Source organism: Cricetulus griseus, chromosome 8, assembly GCF_003668045.3.
Source record: "Cricetulus griseus strain 17A/GY chromosome 8, alternate assembly CriGri-PICRH-1.0, whole genome shotgun sequence".
Lineage (NCBI taxonomy): Eukaryota > Metazoa > Chordata > Mammalia > Rodentia > Cricetidae > Cricetulus > Cricetulus griseus.
The window spans coordinates 48,108,750-48,135,423 of record NC_048601.1 but is presented as its reverse complement, the minus strand read 5'-3'; the positions used below and the strand labels follow the sequence as shown (position 1 = coordinate 48,135,423).

At 44.4% G+C, this 26,674-nt stretch overlaps 1 protein-coding gene across 1 annotated transcript in view; it reads right to left on the bottom strand.

Moving 5' to 3' along the window:
* The window catches only part of Suclg2 (succinate-CoA ligase GDP-forming subunit beta), a 265,264-nt gene extending 244,632 nt beyond the window's left edge, over positions 1–20,632 (bottom strand). Inside the window, exon 1 of the mRNA XM_027428935.2 lies at positions 20,503–20,632. Within this exon, the coding sequence (XP_027284736.1) occupies positions 20,503–20,592 (90 nt within the window). The 5' untranslated portion in view covers positions 20,593–20,632. The remainder of the gene's footprint in view (positions 1–20,502) is intronic.
* Positions 20,633–26,674: the final 6,042 nt, after the last annotated feature.

Genomic DNA, 26,674 nt, shown 5'->3' with positions numbered 1-26,674 from the left:
CTTCTCAATTAAATTTTTATCACTTATTCACAGACAGTTTTTCATTAAATGAGGAATAAAGTTATTCTCTTTACTTTGCAAATTGTGGTGATGTCATCCAGATGCCCATACTTTCTTATGGATAACCGAAAGCTATTTTTTTCGTAACAGCAGAGTTAACTATATGTCTGTTAACCAGCATGCAGACATATTAATTCTATGTAATTGTCATATTCAAGACATTAAAGATACAAAGATGAAGAGGACTCAGCAAGTGTCCACAGAGGATGGAGCCAGAAGACAATGAGAAATAGAAAACATTTCACAGAATACCATTTGGGATAAATCCTAAAGATGAACAAAGAGATGTAAGGAACAGGCATTTCCAGAATGGCAAACAATGTGGAAACACATGAAGACGGTATCTAAACCAGGACCGAGGGAACTTTACAGCTCAGTGTGACAACAGTGTGTGTGGGTGGGCTCTGCATGTATGTCTACAGGCAGCAGGACAGAAGAGGGCCAGCAGCTTGGAGGAAGACTGGAAAAGGTCTACACACCCACTGTGGTACTGAGAACTCTCTAAGCGCCCTTTTGCTGGGGACAGGACTCAATGGTAAAGCAAATACCTAGAGGACTCGGATTTGATGAGCAACACTGCAATAAATAAACAACCCCAGAGGGGACTGTCATCAAAGACGACTATGAAAGAGAAATAGTGTGCATTTGTGTAGTGCCTAACTGAAGCCACTCAGGTTCCTATTTTGAGAAAGCTTACAATAGAAGCTAGAGATGCTCACTGACTAAGAGGGCTTTCAGCTCTTCCCAGGGGCCAGTGATCAGCTCCCAGCACCTATATTGGACAGCAACTTGAGCTCCAAGGGATCTGACACCCTCTTCCAGCACCCATACACATATACCCCAACCCCTCTCCTAACACACATACATGAATAATTAAAAATAAATCTTTTTACAATAAAAAAGAAAGAAAGCATCTCATACACTACTACTTTCTAGATTGCCCATGGATTAAACAATATATTAAGAAAAATATATTAAGCTGGGTGTGGTAGGTCATGCCTGTAATCTAACTACTTAGACGGCTGAGGAAGAACCACCAGGAGTGCCAGGCTGTGTAGACTGCATTATGAATTCCAGGCCAGAATTGACGGCCTGGGGAAAAAATGATTATTTATTTATTTAAATTTTTTTGATGGAAGTGAGCAGGTAACTAAGCAAGAAGAAAGAATTTTATTAAAAATCAGAGGGAAGTCACAGAGAAACCCTGTCTCAGAAAAAAAAAAAATTTTTTCAGAGGGAAAAACGAAAGAAAAATATTCAGATTTAACTTACCATACAGAAAAACAAAATTTCTCATCACTAACAAAAGCATGTGCTACAAACAGGGCCCTCACCATCACTGGCTGAGCCTTCCTGCCTGACCACATGATTTCAGCTCTCAAAGCCATCCTGGTACCTCGTGTTTTCTTGGATTCTCTATGGAGGTAGTGATAAGAACAGAGACCCAGCAGGGTCAGGACAGGGACTAGAGCCAGGAGTCTGCCTTGACAGCCTGCAATTACAGTAATTGTTTGTAAAACAGAATGAGAACAGGGTCTCTGGCACAGCAGTGTGAGTCTGTGTAACGGCCGGACCTTCATGAAACATGAAGCAGGTTTCTATTCCCTGTAAGCACAACGTCTTCACTGCCCATATAAAACAGTGTTGGCTTCTGTGTTGGGACTGAATCATTTCCAAAGTTACTTACAGCCCTAAAATACTATAAACCATCCCACAGAAGTATAATTTCAACGCACGTGTGTGATTCTTAAGGCACATTTGAGCTTCTGTCAGTTTCTTTCCTAGGAGACCGAATGAAAAGAAGCTGAGAGACACAAGGCCCCTGTCAACCACTGGAATACATTTCAGCACATTTTTATTTGATCAAAGTTATGTGACTGGGCTATCACTGATGGTTTTGTTGCCTGTATTCCTGTGGCCCATTACACATCAAAACAGTACAAAGAAAGCTTCTATGCAGAGACAATGAAAATTAATTTCACCAAATACCCAGTTTTAAGAGCGGTATCTAGACTGATACTAGAGCTTCATCTGACTTTAACAGCCCAGAGTCCACAGGAACATTAAACCAAATGTCAAAGATGCCTTTCCAGTCAGGCGGTGGTGGCGCACTCCTTTCATCTCAGCACTTGGGAGGCAGAGGCAAGTGGATCTCTGTGAGTTAGAGGCCAGCCTGTTCTACAAAGTGAGTTACACAGAGAAACCCTGTCTTGAAGGGGAAAAACAAAAAACAAAAAACCCTTCCAGGTCTCAAATGGTCCTTGACTCATTCATATAATAAATGAATCTGAAGAAACAGACAATGCCACACAGAGACAGAGTTCATACCCAAAACAGAATTCATCCCAAGCTTAGTGTCTCAACAATTTAGACATTTCATCATGAACAATGATGTCAGGATTGCCTAATGGTTTAAAATACTAGAATTCCACCAGAAGAATAATAGCCCTTTCAGGAACGTCCATTCCTAGAGGTGTCGATATTTCAAAGGAACAGTGCTGAAACAACAGGATGTGAGGCTAAAAATAAATAAATAGATAGATAGGTAGATAAATAAATAAACAAATGTCACCCTAATCCTACAGTATACGAAAGTATTCACTCAGAATGGATCTGAGATGTGTATTTGAAACTACTTTTTAAAGAAGGGAGGGAGGAGAAGGGGAGGGGAGGGGAGGGGGGAAGAAGAGGAGGGAGGGAGCTAGCTAGCTATCAAGCTTGGTTAAGATAGAGAAAAACCACCTTTTAGCAGGTGTGGTGACTCACAGGACTTTGGAGGCTGAAGGCTGAGGACCACTGGGAGTTTGAGGTCAGGCCCTTAAGATACAAGGTGAGTTCAAGGACAACCTGGGTTATATAGACTTTGTTTATAAATCAATCAATAAAAATGGCAGGTACCTTTCAGCTCTAGGGCTTGATAAATAGTTCTTAGACACAACTTAAAATCTTGATCCAAGGCCGGGTGTTGGTGGCGCACACCTTTAATCCCAGCATTCGGGAGGCAGAGGCAGGTAGATCTCTGTGAGTTCGAGACCAGCCTGGTCTCCAGAGCCATAGGCTCCAAAGCTACACAGAGAAACCCTGTCTTGAAAAACCAAAAAAAAAAAGAAAAAGAAAAAAAGAAAAAAAGAAAAAAAAACTTGATCCACCAGAAAAAAGCAGGTAAGTTGGAGCTGATTAAGGTTCAACATGTTTTCTCTCTGGCAGACTATACTAGAATGGAAAGATGAGCCACCGACTGGAGGAATATCTGCACACCATGTATCTGGTAAATGACCACTATGCAGAAAAAAGAACTTTCAAAATATTCAACATTTTCAAAATCAAAACAGGCAGGCAGTGGTGACTCACACCTTTAATCCCAGCATTCAGGAGGTAGAGGCAGGGGGAATCAGTGCATCAAGGCCAGCCTGGTCTACAGAGTGAGTTCCAGGATAGCCAGGGCTACACAGAGAAATTCTGTCAAGGGGGGGTGAGGAGGATGAAAACAGAAAATGGACAGAAGACACTGAGAAACACTGCAATGAAGATATGCAGGTAGCAGCAGCAAATAAAAAGACATTCAATATGACCAGCCTTGGTGAAACGCAATAAAAAAACAGAATAGAATAAAACTATCTACCCACTAGGACAGCTAAGATTTCTAAAGGTTGACAAAGATGCAGAAACCAGTAGCCTTACACTATGCTCCTGAGAATGACAAGTGAACGGGAAACCACAGACCAACACTTTGAGCACATAACCTCACATCAAGGCTTCTGCACTTGTTATCCTTGGTCTGCAACTCTCTGCCCAGATTACTCCACACTTCACAGTCCTCAACTCCTTCAGGGATTTACTCAACTTAAACCTTCTGATGGCTACTTCCTCATCAACCCTAACTACAGGCACCACCCTTCCTAACCTATTTTTCAGAATAGCATACATCAAGCCAGGTGAGACAATGGTCGTATGCATCTGCAGTCCTAGCTACTACTAGGAGGCAGGAAGATCACTTGAGGGGACCAAAAACTGAAGACTAGCCTAGGCAACAAGGTGTGAAGCCTTCCTTATCTCAAAAAAAAAAAAAAAAGTATACTGGAACATGGTCCAAGAATGGAGTTGTATGAGGAGAATTTGGAGTGCTTATGTGAAAACAAGAAAGAGTGTTGTGACCTCAGTTTCTGAGCCTTCAGAATATAAACTGTCAGATGCTCTGAATAAAGTTGGCCATTCTATGAGTCTTTGTCAGTATCATTTATCACTTTATTCTCCCAGGTCCTACCAGCTCTAGAGCAGTCAACAGTGTGCATCATCTGACTACATGAATGGCTGGGATTTGATGCCACTTCCTGGATTTCCTCAATTCATCTTGTGTACCAGCTGCCTCAGCAGCCACCGGGCAAAGTTACACATGGAACCAGCAATGAGGAAGAGTCTGGACAAACAACAGGTATAGTAAATATTAAACAGCATAGTAGGGGATGGAGGTTGAGAGAGGCTGAAAGCCACACAACCTCCACAGGGCAGAAAGACACAAACCTGTTCTCCGTGCCTTCCCTCAACACCAGAACAGAGACCTAACTCAATCCTAAAACCCAGTGGCTTTTTCTATATTACTTCATCTACAATGTCAAATGTCACAGTTACAGAGATGTAATTCCCATCCATATGGCTTAGCCCCCTGTCCCCCTGACTCCATCCTTCTGTGAGCATCGCTGCTTGCTGATCTTCACCCACTATCCGCCTATAAGGACACCACACCATCTTCTGGGCACTTTTCTTCTTCAAGGACTGCTACTGCACGTTTTCTTTCTTTCATTATAGAGGCTTCACTCTATGTTCATTACTGTTCATGTATAATCAGCTTTTGATTGCAAGCTGATTATTCTTAAATTTCAACTTTATAGTACTGAAGAACCCAGTGCCTGGAGTAATGATTCTGATTACAAAACAGAAAAAAAAAAAAAGCAAAAAAAACAAAATCAGCTGGACTAAGTAATGCAAGTGTTTCTGAAAAGGCCTGTCACAGGGCATTAAAATGCTAGGGTTTTGTTTAACCTTGGGAGAGAGATGCGTGAACAAAGAGAATGGGTTTTGGGATGCCACGTGGAAAAAATAGTAATAATAATGAGGCTTGCAAAAAATAAATATAAAAAAATAATGAGGTTTGCTGTTTTCTTATCTCAGCGCAAAGTGAAAACACAGAACTGACACAGGAGAATAAGGGTCCACGTGTGTCCCAGCCTCACTACTATTTAAACCATTTCTGGGCCTCCTCTTTGGAATGCAGCACCAAAGCTTGCCCCGGTGCCTGCCAATATTCTCCTCCATTACAACTCTTCTTCCCTAAGCAGAATCTCCCCAATCTAACACTAGGGAACTATTTTGGTCAAAAACAAAGAAAGTTTAAAGCATGTCAAATGTTGGTCTTGGTTCCTCTCTGCAGGCACTAGGGACGCCACCCTCAAGACAAACCCAGAGACTAAAGCAGTGTCAAGAGAAGGATAATCTTGTCACCTCACTACAGGAACATGTGACTAGAACACCATCAACGCCTGCTTCTTCCTCAGGTCCCAGTGATCAAGATTAGCTTCACAATAATGCCAGGGTGGCACCCAAAATCCTCATTCTTCATAAAGTCCAGAGGATATACTGTTCACTGATATTAGTAATGACATCAATGTACCACCCATATGGCTTCAAGAGAAGGGAGAGTGAAGAAGAGGAGAAAGAAGACGAGGAAGAAATGTGTATGTGATGGTCTTGTCTATAGTCCCATCACTTATGTGACTAAGGCAAGAGTTCCAGGCCAGCCTGGACTACACAGCCAGACTCTTTCTGAGAAAGAAAGAGAGAGAGGGAGGGAGGGAAGGAGGGAGGGAGGGAGGGAGGGAGGGAAGGAGGGAGGGAGGGAGGATGGATGACGGGTGATGTCCTTCTGAATATATGTTTCTCTTATTGGTGAATAAAATGCTGTTTACCCAATAGAGGCAGGAAGATAGGCTGAACTAGGAGACAAGGAGAATTCTGGGAAAGGTAGGCAGAGAGAGGCCATAAAGAGACGCCATGTAGACGTCGGGACCCTTCTCCAGTAAGATAAGGCCATATAGAAATACATAAATTAGTAGTAATGGGTTAATAATTAAGACATAGCTAGCCAATAAGAAGCCCTAGCCATCGGCCATCAGTTTTATAATTAGTATAGCCTCTGTGTGTTTATTTGGGGCTCAAGGGAGGCAGGACCTGGTGGGAAAAGAAACTCCAGCAATAGAACAGGGAGGGAGAGACAAGGAGGGGGAAGAAAGAAAAAAAAAAGAAAGAAAGGAAGGAAGAAAGGAAAAGAAAGGAAAGGAAGGAAGGAAGGAAGGACGGACAGACGAACGAAAGAAAGAAAGAAAGAAAGAAAGAAAGAAAGAAAGAAAGAAAGAAAGAAAGAAAGAAAGACATATTCAGTCACAGTTCTGGGGGCTAAAAGTACAAAATCAAAAGGCTGAGCTCTCAGACTCTATTACACATCTCACTCCCAGCTCTGGTCACTGCAGACCATTCTGTTTTTCCTGACCACTGCATTCACAACTCCTCACTATGTTTGTGCATCTGAGTCTACAGTTTCTGGTTTTATAAGGACATCGGGCACACTGGATTAAGGTTCATGCTAAGAACTTCTGTTTGTTTGTTTGTCTTCTTAAGACAGGGTTTCTCTGTGTAGCCCAGGCTGTCCTGAAACTAGCTTTGTTGACCAGGCTGGCGTCAAACTCAGATCTGCCTCTGCCTCTGCCTCTACCCTCTGCCCTCTGCCTCTAAGTTATGGGATTAGAGGTGTGCACCACCAAACTTGGCTCTATGACCTCGTATTAACTAGAGTTCCTCTGAAAGTTTCTATTTTCACAAAGGTAAGGAGGTAAGGACTTCAGGGATATAACTCAATCCATAAAGGACACAATTCAATATACCTTTGTGAGTTACAGCCTGAGGGACAACAACAATGACAATAAGGAAGTTGTTTAATGTCTCTGAGCCACAGTGTATTCCCTTTCAAAATGGGTTTAGACAATGACAATAAAAATGCCTATCACACAGGGTCTCTATGAGAACTCAGATACTTCCCTCCAAAGGCACACTCTGGGATGACCTTGACAAATGTCAGGTATCTCTTTCCACATAAGCTTGGCTTCAGTTCTCCAGGCATTATTAATAGCCACTGTGTAGGTGAGTACTCCAAGAGATACAGTACAGTTTGATGGCCAGGGACAGGAAGCTGTCTTGGCAACAAACACATTCACTATGTGTGAGTCTACAACAAACTAGACTTAACGTTCTTTAGGGGCAGCAAATGTCTCTGTCCCCAACCCTCCTTCCAAGACACCACCTCCTGAGCCTAAGAGTACACCTTTGTCATACTGAGTCAATATGCTGGAAGCAATATGAATATAAATATTTTATAGATTATAAAGAAAAAAATATTTCTAGTAGACATTTTAATTACACATGGGAAGTCAAAAATATAGCTCAAACTACACACTGAAATTTCTAGAAAGGTGAATATTAACATAGACTTTCATGTATGACGTATTTCCTGAAAGATGGAGGATAAACAAAATTATATATATATACGCACACATATCCTCCATAAAATATTATGCTACTATTGTGACACATAGTACTCATGGATGTATTCTGAAGACATGCTAAATGAAATAATCCAGCTAAGAAAGAATAGATACTATATGATTCCAATTAGCATTCACATCATGGAAACTAAACAGAGCCCTATGTTGCCTAGTTGGGGGTGAAGTGTGTTTAATGGGCATAGTTTTGGTTGGGAAGATGAGTAAGTTCAGTAAACGCTGGCAATGGGTGTGTAAGAAAGCAAGTGAATGGCTGTGTGCAATGGCACACACAGCTCAAATCTTAAAATGGTCAACTTTGTATTACATAAAATTTACCACACTAAAAGCAGCAAAATAAAAAATAAGCATTCATACTTTTAAATCTTAAGAATCTTTGAGAAACATAAACAAGATTTTAGAGCCATTAAAAAATTTGCTAGTCCAAGTTTTTAATCAAAAGAGCAGTTCCGGGGTTTCAGATGAGATGAGGCTCAGTGTACAGCACTTGCCTAGCATGTGCACAGCCCTGGGTTTCAGTCCCACCACGAATGTACAAAAATTTGAATACCCAAGTGCTGTTTTGAGTTAACAATTAATCTTATTTAAACAATAACGCTGATGCTTATTTAAACATCAGAGTTCTAGGCAAGAGGTTCTTGGAGCCAGAAACGGATTCTTCATGAACCAAAAACCCCTTCAAGAAAGGAACACTGTGGGGCTGCACATTTGCTCAGTGGGACAGTGCTTGCCTAGCATGCAAAGGTCCTGGGTTCCATCCCCAGCACCACATACATAACAGAGCAAGGTGACACACCACTATAATCCCAGCACTGAAGAGGTGGCTGCAGGAGGACTAAAATTTCAAAGTCATTCTTGCTTCATACTGAGTTTGAGGCCAGCCTGGACCACATAAGACTCTATCTAAACAAGAAAGAAACACTATACTCATGGTTACTGTGAGCAAATAAATACATGTCACATGAAGGTAAGGGAACATCACCACTGAATATTCCTACCTGGGGACCTTTAGTACAAATGGCCATTTAGCAGTTTTCTCATCTTTATGTAAAGTTGAACTCAGTAAATTTTCCTCCATATTAAATTGCATTTATATAAAATAGTCATAAAATCCATTTTATAACACTCATAAACACCTCCTCATAAACCAGCATCAAACAAAAAGGAAAGGATCGGACTGAGGACACCCAGGCCCTGCTTTAGTTGAGCTGGGATCTAACACTGATCCTGTAGCTCTTGGGCCCAGACCCCCAGGGAACAGGCACAAGCCTCCTGCCTCAGTTCCATATACTCCCTGAAGCCTGAGGCCAGCTGCTCATCCCTCAACACCAGCTTTGCATCATGGAAACCAGCTGTCTTCAACTCCACCATCTCTATACCCTTGGCTTATCTAATTAACCAACAAGAACCTTTAGTTTTTTTTCCAGTTCATTATTTTAAAAAGTCAGTAAAAAATTCATTTTGTTGTCCTTGTGTTGCTGGCTTTCAATTTTAATGATATTTCACTTTTAAAGGCGCTCTAAATCTCAACAAAGAAGCACCCATCATTAATAGTTTATTCCCTTAATCAAAAATAATAAGCCCAACTTTCTTTGTATTACTTATTAAAGGCCTGCATATACCCTCAGGCTGGAGTGAGAATGTATATTAAATGTGGTTTATATGCTTCCTTGCAAAGGAAGTTAACCCAGATAAGTCCTTCAAAATCTAAGGCTGGAGTCAAGCAAATGCAGCAGATGATGCCAATGGAGGGCCGGATAGGTTTCTTAGGAAAACATGAAGAGAGATTCATCCCTGAGAAGAAACCATTGACAGGTACTTGAGATAGCAGTTGAATGCTGATCTCCAGTTCCAAGCAATGGTGGACATTCAGGATTCCGCCACAGATCACAGGGTAAGACCCCACTTTCCCACCTGATTCTTCCAGTCCCCTACTTCCTGTTAATGTTCCATCCAAGTCATGGAGTCTGAAGGACTAGGGAGGAAAGCCAGGATCACATCAAAGCAGCTCTTCCATGGACATAAAGTCCCTGGATAGATATCCTGTTTGCTGACAATTATACCTAAACCAATGGCCAACATTTAGTGACCATTTAGGGTCCGGGGCTAGGACTCATGTGCACCAGCTCAGTTCAACTCCAGGAAGCTATAGTAGTAACTTTGCCCAGTTTGCAGATAAGGAAGCAGAGGGATTAAACCCCACCAGATCTAAGGTCAGGTTCAGGGCGAGATCCTGTCTAAACCCAAGATGAACAACAAAGACAAAACAAAGCAATAACAAATCTAGACTTGGATGTTGCTGGGTGATGCAATGCTTGCACTATAACAACAATTATATTAATAAGCCAACAGTTACACAAGTTATGTATCTTTTAATGAACCCTGGGTGGAGGAAGGGGTCACCAGGACACAAAGTACAAAAGACATCTGCATTTTAGAGGAACTGTAAGGAAAAAAGTCAGTCTTACAATAAAACATATAAATCTCCAAAACCATAAATATACCAAGTCTTAGAAGCAATATTTGAGCCTAAGCAGGGTGATTCCAGTTCTAGGAATCCTAAAATCCTGGCATGATTACCTTATAAACAGGGTTCCCATGTGCTCGCAAACATACTCCAGTTTTAGGAATAAAATGTATGAGGCCTTTACTAATGGTTTGAGTAGACTGAACCCTACACCTTACCCTGGAACTGATACAGGCCTGATGCCACTGCTGTGGTGACCAAAGGAAGCTCAGCCCCGTGGGGAATCCCTTACTGACCATCAGACCTCACATGAATCCTCCTCCCTGAAAGTAGGAAGTAAAGAACCAAGAGGCACGGGTGTCTCAGGGCACAGTGAGCTCAGAGAAAGCAGGGGTGCATTCCTGCCCAGTGTGAAGACTCTTGCACATGAAAAGCTCATTTGACCCTGTGGATATATGGACCTTACAAAGAAATGCTCTGCAAATGACCAGTAAGGCTCAGAGGTCGGGCACTGCCCTTCAATACCGTAAGTCATTTATTTATCCGAGACAAGTCCAAGAAAGTCACTCCTTTTTTTTATACAACCAAAGTAACCTTAGGAGGACCTACAACCTACACCCAAGAATGAGAGCAGAGAAAGGAACAGCTACACCAGGCTGCCCCATTCCAAAGGCCTGTGCTGTTGCTGGAACTAGGTAAGACAAGCCTGCCCCTAAGGAGGGCTGCACTGTGCTTCATTTGGGGGAGGAGGGGTTGTTTTGTTTTTCACATTTTTAAAATGTATCTTGCTGGGGCTAGAGAGATGGCTCAGAGGTTAAGAGCACTGACTGCTCTTCCAGAGGTCCTGAGTTCAATTCCCAGCAACCACATGGTGGCTCACAACCATCCCTTATGAGATCTGGTGCCCTCTTCTGGTGTGCAGATATACATGGAAGCAGAATGTTGTATACATAATAAATAAAATCTTTTAAAAAAAAAAAAGTATCTTGTTTGCATGCATGTGTGTGGGCCAGGGCATGTGGCCACCCTGCAAGTGGACAATTTGTCCGTGCTGGCTGGTTCTCCCTTTGCCAAGTGAGTCCAGAAAGGTTTGGCAGGGCTATGTGTGTCCTGGACTGTGCTTTGTAAGCTAGCACATTTCTCTTTTTTTTGCTGTTTCTCTTCTTTTATGTGCCTGTGTCCTTACTGAAGTCCTACAATACCCAGCAAACACCCAGGCACAGGACAGAGTACACAGTTCCCTGGGCAGGCGTATCAGGGATATTTTATACACAGAGTATAAAATGCATACCTCCTCTGCCCAGGCACAGCAAGCAGCCCTTTGTCAAATCTTTGTCATCTGGCTCAGAGCAGGAAGAAAGGCTAGCAACAGAAACCTGTCAGGAAAATCATGGATCCTATCTAGTCTCTAGCTTTTCCTTCCCTCCCTTCTCAGAAGGATCTCACATATCTCAGACTTGCTTTGAACTCACTTTGTAGGCAAGGATGACCTTGAACTTTTGATCTCCTGCCTCCACCTCTCAACTGCTGGGATAGCAGGAGTGTGCCATCCCAGTACTTTCTTTCCTTTAATATTTACTTGTTTATTTGTGGGGTGCAGAAGACAACTTGCCAGCCAAAGTTGGTTCTCTCATTCCTTTCACCATGTGGGTCTTAGAGATCAAACTCAGGCCATCAGGCTTGGCAACAAGCACCTTTGCCCACTGAAGCATCTCACCACCACCTCCTAGCTCTCTTTCTTTAATAACATCAGTCTGTCTTTCCTATTCCCATGGCCCCGGCTAATCCACGATAATTAACAGCATCTGTACATGCAGGTTTCCAGTGACATCCTAGCTTCTACCTACTGTCACATAGTAATTACTCACAGGGCTCTCCAGTGTCCCAAGTTGAACAGTAACTGCTGGCCCACCCCTTTATCTCCCACTTTATCTATTGTGTAGATAGAAGAGACCATCAATCAATTTATGACATACAAATAACAAAACATTCAGCTTTCAGAGACATTGCATCATGAAAAAGAAAAATAGATGCCAAAAAAAAAAAAAAAAAAAGGTAAAAGATCCCAAGGTGGTGCTAGCAATCTGGTTCCAGTCCTGGATTATACCTATGATCTTGGTATAATGACTCACAGGTACAAAAGTCTCTCAGATGATATGTTCTCCTGCAGGCCTCCAGCCCTCTTCACACTGCCTGGAACATACCGTAAAGCAGAAAAATGGCCTGTGCCCCTTGTCTGTCTACAAACCTTCAGTGGCTCCCCATCGCCCTCCATCACCACACTCAGAACAACGCACTCAATCTGTCCCATTTCTCTGTCCTCACCTCACTACCCCACCACCCCCAAACTCTACAGGGCAGCCCTGCTGAACATCCTAGGTGCCTTCAAGCTGCACACAGGGAATGTCCACAGCACAAAAATTGGCACTGGGTGGGACTAGAGAGGCAGACACCTGGGTCTCTATCCACTCATGGATTCCCACCTACACAAATCTATTCCTTGTGCTCTGCAGTAGCTCCAATACCAATTCATATACTACATCAAGTGTCTTCATTTTACAGTAAAAACAAGCCCTAGAGGAAGATGACAAACACCTACACGTACCTTCACAGCGCGTGCCTAAGTGCTATTCATTTGTAATCATTTCTGTAAGTAAGCTTGCCATAAACTCAGGACATGGACCAAAGCCTCAACTCAGGAAATGCCCACCCTGGAAATTCAACTCATTTTTTCTTGAACTCCCAAGCCAGCACTTCCAGTTAAGTAGTCTTAAGAGTTCATTGGGTCTCTGGTCTCTTCTTAGGTGTTCCCCAACCTCCAACATTCTACTCACCCAAGTCCAGATGCCTTTGCTACTAACCCTACCCAAGTTATGCAAGCATTTCAGAGACTATCAACAGCTAGGATGGTGTGGCTGCACTCCCACATCCCAGCTCTGGGACACTAATGATTCCTAAAGCCTTGGAGGCAAGCCTCCATCCACTCCTCACTCTCAAGTCCTCCATATATGAACTTGGCAGAATCATTCCCGTCTCACATGGCTATTTGGTGAAATCAAGGCTAAGGAAGCATGAAATCAGTGTCTGAGTCTGGGGTGACATACATAATAAATGTTATGAAACCTAGGAAAGAATCATTATTACAGATTAATAAATTCTTTTGAAAAAGGCAAGCCACTTTAGCTTCAGATTCGTTGCAACAGAAATAATCATTGTAGGCCCCTGATCTAATCATAATGCCAAATGTTTAATAAATCATACTGAATCATTATAGCTGCCACCTGTGAGAACTAACTCCTTTTCACAGAAGAGTCAAGTTCAACCATCTGTTCAGATACGACCACAGAAAGTATGCCATATCCTCGTAGCAACTCTGAGTATATATATCATGTGAAAAGGTGCAATGAAGCCTATTTTCTGTGTAATTAATATGCACTAATAAAATTAATCTTTAAAAATAATCATTTGCTCCAGGTTGCACAGCAGAAGCCTGGGGGATCTAGTAAGTGAACTCAGCTGAATGAGAAGCATTCTGCTACTGTTCTGCTACTGTTCCCTAGATCCCAGAGCAAGAGAGGGGGAGGGGGACCAGAGTCCAGGGAGGTGTGCAGTTCCAGCAGGCTGAGCCAACCCAAATCTAAATAATCAAAGGAGGAGGTGCAGGACAGGTAAGCACTTTGTTCAACTGGATGGCTCAGCCCAAACTGGTGATATGGTTTAATGATTTAACAGCATCAGGTATTTACTGACATGAGGCAGGTGATTTCCTGGCACTTAGATTTACAGCCAGTTATCATGTGACCTCTCTGTGCCGGGCTCCTTTACATGCAGCATAGAGATGGCACCGCCACCTCCTGCCCTGACATTCTAAGGCTTAAAGTAATAACCAGCAATAAACTCTTTGCACAGCCTGCCACGTTCAAAATGCTCAACAATTCGGCCCTTAGCCGATTATCAGCTCATCCCTTCCTCTCTAATCTGTATCAACTCTTTGTTACCTGCCTTTCCCTTGTCTGTGTACTCCAATAATTCATTAGACAGCAAATGCTTACAGAACACCTAGCTAGGCCAGCTGGGGAAATAGCAATGTATAAGAAAGTCTACTCATGAAGCTCACATTCCTATATTTGTGAGAGGACAGGGAAGACAGGCAAAGTAGAGGCATGTGTTATATACTGTAGAAAAGATACAGATAGCAATCACTGGATAGAGAGGTCAGTCGAGGCCAGGCAAATGATCAAGGAAACTCCTTCCTATCTACTATGTATACTAACCTACTCAACAGTCTCCTATGCACTGGCTTTAAGACAAAATACTGGGGTTTTTGCCTTTGCAGAACTTAGCACTGAGCATTCAGAAAATATTGGATAAACGAATACTATTTGTTTGGGTTTCTGTTGTGGAGTTGTGTGATCTGCCAGGTCCTGGGCTTCCTACAGCCTCGTTCATTTCTCCTTCCTCATTTGCCTAAAGGCTCAGCATTACTCCTTACTCCTGACTGCCTCTCCCTTCTGCACAGTAGAACATTTACAATGACAAGCATGCAATCCACCCCCCCACTCGGAATGTCAGCCCCATCACCCCACCTGCAGTAAATGAACTGCTTGTATTAATTTCCAAATCAGCATAATGCTCTTATTTATGGAAATGTACATAAATCAGGCAAAACTTTTCCAACAAGTGAAAGATAGTGCCACACGGAGGGAGGATTCCTGCTGAGTAGTAAGGAGGGGTGAAGGGCTAACTCCAGTTACCCATGCCCTTTCTTTTCGTCCTCCCAGTGGACATATTTCCATGACTTTCTAGGCTTGGTGCCTGCAGAACATAGCCAGGCAACCAGGGTGACAAAGCTCTGGCTACCATGGGCCTGTGCACTTAATCCCTTCCCAGAAAAGCAGTGCTTCCTTCACAAACAAAGGCAATCTGGGACAGGAGCTGTCACTCACAGGCCTTCCACGTGCAGGAGGTCAAAAGTTTAGCATCTGAATTACATGAAATCCAGCATCTTTAGCAGCAAGCACTGTGACTAGTCTTTGGAGGTTTTGGTTTTTATTGTTTTGTTTGGTTTGGTTTTTTGTTTGTTGTTTGTTTGTTGTTTTAAAAACTAAGGGGAAAAAAAGGCCAAGATATGTATTCCTCAGGGCAGCAGGCAGACACAGGTAAGCCACAGCTTGCAGCGGACTCCTGACTTCGTTAGCTAGTATAAACCTGTATAGACCCTTTAGCCCTTCACTTCTAAAACCCATGTATGCTGGACATGGTGGCACACACCTGTAATCCCAGCACTCAGTAGGCAGAGGCAGGCAGATCTCTGTGAGTTCAAGGCCAGCTAGGTCTACATAGTTAGTTCCAGAGAAGCCAGGGCTACATAGTGAGACCCTGTTTCAAACAAGCAAGCAAAAAAGCATGCATCCATCTGTCTCCATTGCCCTTTTTCCTGAAGCAACCAACAATAGAGACATGGGTGTAAGCAGTTTCCTTTTACAGTATACAGTCCTCTGGGCTTCATTGACAACTACACAGCAGCAATCCCAAAGTAAGGACCAAAAAGGCAGTGTCTCCTACATATAGGCATCCCTTAAAACATAAGCTTCCCTGAACATCACGCAGGCCTCACAAGACAGAAATGGCCCAAAAGGCAGCTATACTCTAAGTGTCATTACTATCTGGGCTGAGGTTACAGCACATGGCACAGTGCTTGTCTTAGCATGCAAGATGGACCAGGTATTACCCTCAGCATTACATAAAGCAAGAAGTGGCAGATCATGCCTGTAATCTCAGGAGGTAGAGAGAGGATGGGCAAGAGTTGTAAGGAAAAGGGGCCGGTAAAGAAACACACCCTGAGTAGAGCCAAAGAAACACACTTTGGCCCCACAACAAGCACCAAAGAAATGTACCCTACCCTGAAACCAGTGCCAAGAAGCACACTTTGTCCCTGGAATCAGAGCTAGTGAAAGAAATACACCCTGGCCCTAAAACTAGAGCCAAAAGGCTAAAAACCACCAGTGAAAGAAACACACTTTGGCCCTGAAACCAGAGCCAAATCTGACCCTAAACCTGTGCAGAAAACTAAAAAATCCCTGATCAGGAGATCTACCCAGTCTGAGCTCAGGGATTGAAATCTGACTAATCCCCATCCTGAAAATCTCCCTGGAAAAACTTCACCCCTAAGAAGTCCTATATAAACCCTGTGCCTGTTCAGCTTCTGGGTGTTCGGGCTGCCAGGCTGTCCTCTGCCACCCTAGCAAAGAGCAGCCCCTCTCCTGGATTTTTCCCTCCCAATAAATCTCTTGAATGAAGTTTGGGTGAGACTCCACTGGGGGGGAAGGGGGGGTGGGACACGACAGACTGACAACTTTGCTGGGAAAACATGCTCCTGCTGGAGCAGAGATAATACACTGGGGAAGCCTTTGCCTGAAGCAGAGCTGTAAACTGCTATGCTTACTGTGACCTGTAGTATTCCCTGGCTCCGGAGTGCCAGAATACCTTTCCATCCAAGCTGTAACACTCAGTATTCTTTGGCTCCCCAGTACCAGAATCCATCCCTATCATCCCATCTAAGCCGTCGAAATGCTTACAAGAGTTTAAGGCCAGCCTGAGCTACATGAAACCCAGAAGGAAGGAAGGGAGGGAGGGAGGGAGGGAGGGAGGAGAGGGGAGGGAGGGAGGGAGGGAGGGAGGGAGGGAGGAAGGAAGGAAGGAAGGAAATTATTTAAAATTCAGCAGCACCAAAAAACACTTCCCCTAAGACTTGACAAAGAGACAAATGGGCTCCTGGGTATTCATCATGGACAATCCTTGCTATATTATGCCACCCAACATGTTTCATGGCATCTATGCATTTGGAGGGCTAGCTGGGAGTTATCTATCTACCAGGGTTTGCACTTGCTGTCTGTATTGACTAATACACCCCCATCCCATCACATCTCATCTGGCTAGTCCCTTTCATCACACAGGTCAAGTGTCAAAAACTCAGGATCTCATAATAGGGCAGTACATAGTGTATGCATACTGTGTAATGTCATTTACATAACAAAAATGAATCAGTATTGTAAAAGAGGAGACTGCTCCCTTTGTTAGATACAGGTACTAAAGGATTTGAGCTGCTGTTAATTTACTTTCTTGTTCTGTATGTAGTGACCCAGCTGCTTGTCACAGATTACAAACTCACCAAACAGTTCACTGACAGTCAATACTGTCACCTTGACAGGTCTGGAATCACCTAGGAGACCAACCTCTGGGCACACCTGTGAGGTTACCACTAGATTAAGTGAGGAGGAAAGAGCCTCTCTGAATGCAGGTGGCAGCCTCCCATGGGTTGTGCTCCCAAACTGCACAGAAAGGAGCAGAGCGTTCATCTGCCTCTGCTTCCTGACTGTGGATACATGTGACCAGTTGCCACAAGTGCCTGTCGCCTTCCCTTTCCCACCAGGATCATCTGTGATCATCTCGTTCAACTGTGAGCCAGAACAATGCCTGCCTTCCTTAAGCTGCCATTTTGGGTATTCTGCTACAGCAATAAGAAGAGTATGCTCTACGTTTGTGTCTTCAATTAAAAAGTTAAGCATAGACCAGTCATGGCAGCTCAGACCTTTACTCCCAGTCCTTGGAAGTCAGATGAAAGTGGATCCCTGTGAGTTCTAGGAAAGCCTAGGCAACATAGGCCAGCCACAGCTACACATGAGACCCAGTCTCAAAAAAAAGAAAACAATTAAACCTAAATAAAAACATGTTATGGAACAGATTTTCTGGCCTTTGGTGTACCTGCCTGTGAAGCTATTTATTCCCCATCATGTGGCCCTGTTTGATTTCATTATGGCTCCGTCAGTTCTGGAAAACATCTTTCTTGCTGTAGAATCTATTTTTGCCCATCCTGCCCATGTGCTCAAGGGATCTGCCTGCTTTACTTATAGCCCCAGGTCCCAGGGCCTGAAGCAGACCTCCCGATGGTGTAGAGATGGCCAAATACAGCCCTATAAAGGATATAACATTAACCCAAAGTCAAAACGATGAAGTAGAGGGCAGAAGTTTAAGAGAGACAGACAGACAGACACAGAGGGAGAAAGTTCAATGACATTAAGCATCAAAAATGTGTCTAAAGTTAACCCCAGGGAGGGGTGTTATTCTATGGGTATTTTTGTGAAACCCCTTAAGAGTTGCTTCTAAAAGCAGAAAGTCAGTCTTTTGTCTTGGCCCATCCACAAGTTTTGTTTTGTTTTTTTCCACAAAGTCTGGTATAAAGTAGGTCTGGGCAGAGGTTGCCAACAGATTTCTGAGATACTTGGAAAAGATTCCTAAGTTTGGTGGGGGGAATAATGAACCATCCTTAACGGTAGCATCAGGTAAGATCTAGGAAGTAGATAGTTTGTATCAAATCAGAATGGCATGGAGCAGGTACTAAGAAAATAGATCCTTAAAGTCAGGGGCTGTGTGCACCTCCTTCCATTACCAACTCCAAAATGTTCCTTTAAGAAATGTGTCCCCAGCACTAGTGACTTGCAGCTTCTACAGGTCTGCAATTTAATTTACTTGGGAAATGGGCACTCACCAGGCTCTCCCCTGGTATACCAGGAACGTGAAGTAAACCTTTACTCAGCCTTCAGCTCTGCCTCAAACTCTCTGTAACCTTGAACAGGTCACTCAACTGCTCAGCCCTGGACTTTTGTACACAGGAGCACTCCTCAGGCTGTCCTGAAATCACCTGTCTTCCTCTAGCACTCTCCACCTTCCACAGGGTCACTCGCTGAAATGGGACCTCACCATTTCAGCTAGGTTAGCTGGCCAACAAGCTCTGGGGACCCACATGTGTCTTCCTCCCAGTACTGGGTTCACAAGTTCACAATGCCACACTTAGCTTTGTACATGGCACCGGGGAGACCATGAACTCAAGGAAGCCAGTGTCCTTACTACCTGAGCCATCTCCCAGCCCCACTGTCATCTTCTAAGCCTGGTGTTCCCAGAATTATAAATAATGGGTACATAAACCAAAAGCACATTGTCCAATGTAGGTAACAGGTCTTCTCATCCCAGTCTGCTTGCCAGCCAGTCTCTCCTAAGTATTCTAAGGTTTTTGTTACTTGGGTAGGGAAGATGACAACATACTTCACCTAAATGTTCTGTTTTAGGCTTCTATGAACAACCACCGCCTTCCTAGTCTTCATTTTTCACTGCCCTGGGCTCCATGTTTCTCATAAATTCAAATCTACCATAACAGCACCACAGTTCTCGTTTTTTTTATAACACTTAAATAATGAATAGGACTTAGATCATCTGGAGATCTCTCCTTACTCTATTATAGCAGGTATCAGTGATTTTAATTAGACAAACCGCCATCCCTGTCCCTTACCCACCATACTGTCAAGTGCCTATTAAGGATATTACAATAATAAGTATTAGCACCTCTTCAATTCCCATTAACAATAACAGAGAAATGGAACATCAGGTAATGAAAAGAAAGGAAAAAAAAAAACCTTCACGGGTGTCAAAATTACTTAGAGTAACTCAAAAAAAAAAAAAAATCACTAGTAACTTTTTCTTGCAGTTTTCTCAGTGCCCTATGCGTGCCTTAGTTAAAATGTGATAATTTGCCTCTCACTGAGCTGAGAAGTTCTCTTTTTTTCTTTCTGAGGGAGGGGGTAATCTAGAGAAAGTAGAAAGTGTCAAAGTCAACTATTCCCCCAAGAGGCCTCTGGCTACGTTGAAGGTTGCCATCAGAAGCACCTAAACATGTGAGCACCGTGGCGCTGTTCCGAGTCCAACACTAGCAACTCAGTCTCCATGAGGCATGGACAAAGTGGGTAGGGACGGAGGAATTTTGACACAGGCCATTCATAGGAGAAGGAAGAGGAGCGGGCTCCCACTTTGCTCCTGGACCCCTGCATTGCCCCCGAAGAGAAGCACGCAGAGGCTGCACGAGCAACAACCTGCAGAGTTCACCCTGGCAGGTGAGCAGCCTTGAGAGCCGCCGGTTTTCTGGCATGTGGAGCACGTGGCCGGCCTGGCGAGCTCCGGCAGACGGACGCCCCCAAAGCCGCTCCAGGAAAGACTGGGAAAGCTCTGGATTCCAACAGTGCGAGCAACTTTCGCCACCTCCACCGGGGCCAGCGCCGGGCTCCAGTGCCAGCTGGGGGGGTGGGGGGGGTGTGAAACGACCCAGACCGTGGTGTGTGTGTGACTGCGACCCCGCCACCCCCGCGACCTCCCGTGGGAGGTGGCCCGGGTCCCGCTGCTACACCAGGGACGCCGCTCTGCCAGCCACGCCGCGGGGCAGCACGGGGGTCGCGCGAGGGGTCTCTGGGGACCAAGAAGCCGCCGCCGAGCAGGGGCGCCACAGCGGGTGGCTTGCGTCGTCGCAGCCGCGCTCACCTGGGACCTGACCGCCAGGAGCCGCGGCCGCAGCGCTTGCTCTCGCAGAAGCTTCCCGGCCTGCGCCGCGATGGCCACGGGGGACGCCATCTTAACCAGGAACCTGTGGAGAGGCCGCAAGGGGGGGAGGGGGCGGGCGGGGCGGGGAGGGAGCCGGCCCCTGACCGAGGCCACGGGCGGGGCGAGCCGAGGAGGGGCGGGGCGGTAGGGGAGGGAGGGGGCGGAAGAGGGGGCGGGATGGGAGGAGCACGGGGAGGCTGAAGGGAGCAGGGTGAATTGGGAAAGGGAAGGGATGGGAGTGGCAGGAGGGTAGGGGACTCACCCACTCGCTCCCACCACCACCCCTTCGCCCACCACCAGCACCACCACACTCGACGCCTTGTGGCTTCCCAGACCTCACAATTTCTTGCTTGGCTTCCAAACAAAAACGGATCTCAGCCCCAGGGACGACACTGGCTTAAACTGGCCCCAGGAACCACAGATTAGAGGATTGTTGACTGCAGTGAGGGCTGCTAGGTCTGAGCCTAGCAACTGATGCCATTATAAAGGACACCTCTTGGACAAAGGATTGTTCCCAAGGAAGGAATTAGAACCAATGCTGCCCACAGGCCACGTGGGGCAGGCGAAGTGGGTGGTTTGTTTTACGTGGTAGTGGTTTGTTGTTTTCCTTTTGGCTTTTGAGATCAGGTTTCAAATACCTTCCATTAGCCAAAAATTCATGTAAAGCTCCTGACCCTTCCTCTACTTCTCAACTATGGAGACAGTAGAAAGGCACCACCCTGTCTCTCTCGTGAAAGTGAAGGAGGATTTTAGGCATGTCTTAGAGGCACGTGTTAATAAAATATCTTCACCAATCCCACATCTGACAGAGGGCTGATCACCAAAATATACAATGAACTCAAGAAGCTAGGCACCAAAACTCTAAACAATGCAATTAAAAGATGGAGTGCAGAACTAAATAGAGAATTCTCAACAGAGGAATCCAATATGGCTGAAAGACACTTGAGAAAGTGTTCAACATCCTTAGCCATCAGGGAAGTGCAACTTAAAACCATTCTGAGATACCATCTTACTCCTTTCAGAATGGCTAAAATCAATTAAAACCAATGACAATCTATGCTGGAGAGGATGTGGAGAAAGAGGAACTCTACTCCATTACTGGTGGGAGTGCAAAGTTGTACAACCACTTTGGAAATCAGTATGGCGGTTTCTCAGGAAAATGGGAATCAGTCTACCTCAAGATCCAGCAATCCCTCTCTTAGGCATATACACAAAGAATACACACTCATACAATAAGGGCATATGTTCAACTATGTTCATAGCAGCATTATTTGTAATAGCCAGAACCTGGAAACAACCTAGATACCCCTCAACTGAAGAATGGATAGAGAAAATGTGGTGTATTTACACAATGGAGTACTACTCAGTGGAAAAAGCAATGGAATCTTGAAAATCGCAGGCAAATGGATGGAACTAAAGAAACCATCCTCAGTGAGGTAACCCAATCACAAAATGATAAACATGGTATGTACTCACTCATTTTTGATTTTAGAAATAGAGCAAAGGATCACTAGCCTACATTCCACACTGCCAGAGGAGCTAGGAAACAAGGAGGACCACAACAGAAGATTGCATAGTCCCTCTAAGAAGGACATGGGGACAAGAACCCCTGACCAAATTGGAGCCCAGGGACAGGGAGAGCAAGGAGAGTCTTCATCCAGTTGCTGTTCGAAGCAGAAACAGACACCCATATGTAGGGAGACACCGTAACCACACCTCCTAAGGGCTGGCTACAGGTGTGCCTGACTATGCCTATCAGGGCATGGTCAAGGTGAGGTAAGGATGACTCAGGATAGGTTTTTAAGGGGCTGCAAGCACACAGGAGCCTCTCTCTCTGGCCTAGCTTCCTTTCTGCCCCTGGCACGCTCTGGCAAAGGACACAGTCAACAAGACAATACAGCAGCCCACAGAATGGGAAAAGATCTTCACCAAACCCACATCTGACAGAGGGCTGATTTCCAAAATATACAAAGAACTCAAAAAGCTAGTCACCAAAACACCAAATAATCCAATTAAAAAGTGGAGTTTAGAATTAAATAGAGAATTCACAATAGAGGAATCTAAAATGACTGAAAGACACTTAAGAAATTCCTGAACATCCTTAGCCATCAGGGAAATGCAAATTAAAACAACTCTGAGATACCATCTTATACCTGTCAGAATGGTTAAAATCAAAAACACCAACAACAGTTTATGCTGGAGAGTATGTGGAAAAGGGGGGACACTCCTCCATTGCTGATGGGAGTGCAAACTTGTGCAGCCACTTTGGAAATCAGTATAGTGGTTTCTCAGGAAAATGGGAATCAGTCTACCACAAGATCCAGCAATTCCACTCAGGATTATACCCAAAGGATGCACATTTATATAACAAGGACATCTCTTCAACTATGTTCATAGCAGCATTATTTCTAATAGCCAGAACCTAGAAGCAACCTAGATGTCCCTTAACTGAAGAATGGATAGAGAAAATGTGGCACATTTACACAATGGAGAACTACTGGGGGGGGGAATAAACAATGAAGTCTTGAAATTCACAAGCAAATGGATAGAGCTAGAAGAAACCATCCTGAGTGAAGTAACCGAGTCCCAGAAAGATAAACATGTTATGTACTCACTAATATATGCGTATTAGACATAGAGCAAAGGATTACCAGCCTAAAATCTACACCACCAGAGAAGCTAGGGAACAAGGAGGACCCTAAGAGAGACATACATGGTTCCCTTGGAGAAGGGGATAGGTGCTACGCCCACGGCGGTCACGCCTGTGTAGCAGAAGATGCCACTAAGGCGGGTTAAGGCCGCTGGGTTGGGGTCTGTGCTCCCCGGAGATGAGCCCCAGGCGGTTCCCTGGTGATCATGATGCCCGATGAGTCAACTCGAAGCAGCTGTCATTGGTGCCACTGCAGCCTCTTCTTCCTTGTCTTCTGTTCTGTGTATTTCTTGTGTCTTGTCAGCAAACTACATTGATGTTAAAGGAACATCTGAGGACATGCTAAACTCTGTCCCACCGTTTATCAAAGCCTTTGCTGAAGTGGCCAGTTTAGGGAATAGATGGGTGAATCATGAGGGAAAAAGACAGCTTTAGAAAGACTTGCCTTTCTTAAAAAGAATAGCTAGATCTAGAAAGCCCTGGTGTAGATGGGATAAAGAAGAGAGAAAAGAAGTATTAGAAAGCATGAAGCCAACATTAAAATACTGAGTGACTTTATAGAAAGGGTTTGATAGACTTCATGATGTAGAAGAACTTTATGAGGCTTATTTTACAGAAGACTTAGACTCTGAGGTCTAAAGATATCTAGGGCCAGAAAATCAGGAAATAGGTAAGAGACGTGGTTGGTGGTATGAGACAGATTTTGGAGAACTCTTAGATCATGTCTTTGGGCAATGACCACAATCTAAAGCTGAGAATAGATCATCTATAAACAATTTTGCTGTTCTTTTTCTTTCTGTTGTATGATCTGGTGATGTAGCCCCCTTGCCAAGTTCCCTGATTGTAACAGTATATAAGCATTGCTTGAGATGAAGTAAAATTGCAGCAGCATATTCAACTACATTGAGTGTGTCTGTCTGTCATTTCCTCGCCGATTCCTGATTTCTCCTTGAGCCTTCTCCCTTGTTCCCCTCGGTCGGTGGTCTCCACGAGAGGCGGTCCGTGGCAGATAGGGACAAGAGCTCCTGAACAAATTGGGATCGTGGGGGTAGTGGGGGAGGGAGGTAGGAAAAAGAAGAAGGGGGAGGAGAACATAAGGGATCAGGAAGATGAGTCAGGGGAAGAATAGAGGAGAGCAAGAAAAGAGATATCTTAATAGAGGGAGCTATTATGGGTTTAAAGAAAAATCTGGCACTAGGGAAATGTCCAGGGATCTGCAAGGATGACCCCAACTAAGAATCTAAGCAATAGTTGAGATGCTACCTTAAATGCCCTTCCCCTATAATGAGACTGAAGACTGCCTTAAATGTCATCCTAGGGCCTTCACCCATAGCTGATGGAAACAGAAGCAGAGATCCACAGCTAAGCACTGAGCAGAACTCCTGGAATCCAGTTTTAGAGAGGGAGGAGGAGTGATGAGCACAGGTGTCAAGACTATGCTGGGGAAATCCACAGTAACAGCTGACCTGAGCAAGGGGGAGCTCATGGACCCCAGTCAGACAGCTGGGGAACCAGCATAGGACCGAACCTGGTCCCCTGAAGGTGGGTGTCAGTTAGGCCTGGGAAGTCTATGTGGCCTCTGGTCCTGGAACCAGTATTTATTGCTAGTGCACAAATGGACTCTGGGAGCCCATTCACCCATGGAGGGATACTCTCTCAGCCTAGATACAGGGGGAGGGACAGACTTTGGTGATTCCCCCATGGAAGGCCTCACCCTCCCTGGGGCGTGGATAGGAGATTGGATGGAGCATTGGTGGGAGACATGGGAGGATGGCAGGGAGAGGGAACTGGGATTGATATGTAAAATCTTGTTTCTAATTTAAAGGAAAAGAAAAGAAAAGCAGGCTAGGAATAAGTCAAGCTAAATAAGCCTCCTCCATGTGTGATTTATTTGGTAGTTGGGTGGAGGGTCCCCCAAAAGAGAAAAAACGTGAAGCATAAAATAAAAACAACCAACTACACTGCCCAACACAGAAGCCAGCCTTATCTATCCAATCATATACACAGCTGCTTCTGGATGTCATTTAATTCTCATGGGAACCCTGATAAGGAGGCCCAACTATAGTCCACCAGTGCTGGGCAGTTTAGAATTCTTTACCTCGTGGGAATTATGCAACTAACTCTCCATATCTCTTAATTCTCCTTGGGTCACACAGCTGGGACCAGACTCCCCAAAGCTGAAGTATCACCACTGTCCCACACACCATCCTCTTGACCTGAGTGGATTTGAGTTTCCATCTCATTTGCCATTAACTATTGCCAGGTTGCTGGATCATAGCAGACTCCACAATCACGTGATTACAGGGTCATGAGCAAAGACAGCAGAAAAGGGGCAAAGTAAGGAAACAAGTACCTGGGGCTGGGAGAGAACTCAAAAAGCCCAATAGCTTTTGCTTAGAGGTTCTTCTATGTTCTGGGAACAGACCAATTTGGTGGCACTGGTACATAAAGTAGGCATCCAGTCTGGATGAACCTGATTGACTAATTTGGCCATACATGGGAAATTCTGCTTGGTCAAGGAATTAGATACAAGGGCACGGACTGAGAAAAATCCTGAAAGAAATGGGGTGAGAAGACCATCAAAAAGCCCCAGCTGAAGGAAAGTCAGGATGCAACAAGAACAAATACTGATGTGTAGCTGAAATCTAGTAAGTCAGAACTTCCTGGATTTTCAATGTTTCATGCACTTACGTAAGGTTCACTGTGAAACCTCAATATTTTCGGAGCTAACTACTAGTACCACCAGGACTTACAACACTGTTGTTTTTCTTTGGCATGTAACCCTATAGAATAGGAGTTCCCTTGCTTTTCATTGCTATCATTACCCCTGCTGGCCCATTATCTCAGTGAGGACGAATCAAAGATGCTTTTTAAGGGGCTGGAGAGATAGCTTAGAGGTTAAGAGCACTGCTTGCTCTTGCAGAGGTCCTGAATTCAATTCCCAGTAACCACATGGTAGCTCACAGCCATTTATAATGAGAACTGGTGCCCCTTTTCTGCGGTGCTGACATACATGCAGAACACTGTGTACATAATAAATAAATCTTTTTTAAGATGCTTTTAATTGGTTATTAGGATGTTTCTTGATGTGTCCAGTGCTTCTCTAGCATGTGTGGAAGCTCTGAGCTTGATGCTCAGTACTGCATTATAAACAACCATGATGGCACACACCTGTAATCCCAGAGCCTGGGAGCTGAGGGCAGAAGAATCTTTATTTCAAAGTCATTCATTTCTCCCTTCATCTCCCCTTTTACCTTCTCCTAGGTCTGTCAGAATGGCTGTTCCATATCCTGGATGATACCCTAGAGATCAATCCTCACCTCAGACTCAGTCTGTGACTCTAGAGGGAGTCCCAAGGCACCATGAAAGTCAGCTGTCACCCACAGTGTCATAATGTCACTCTACCATGATTTCATGATCAATCCTTCCATGGGCCCTGGGGCTCCTGTCAATCCCTTGGAA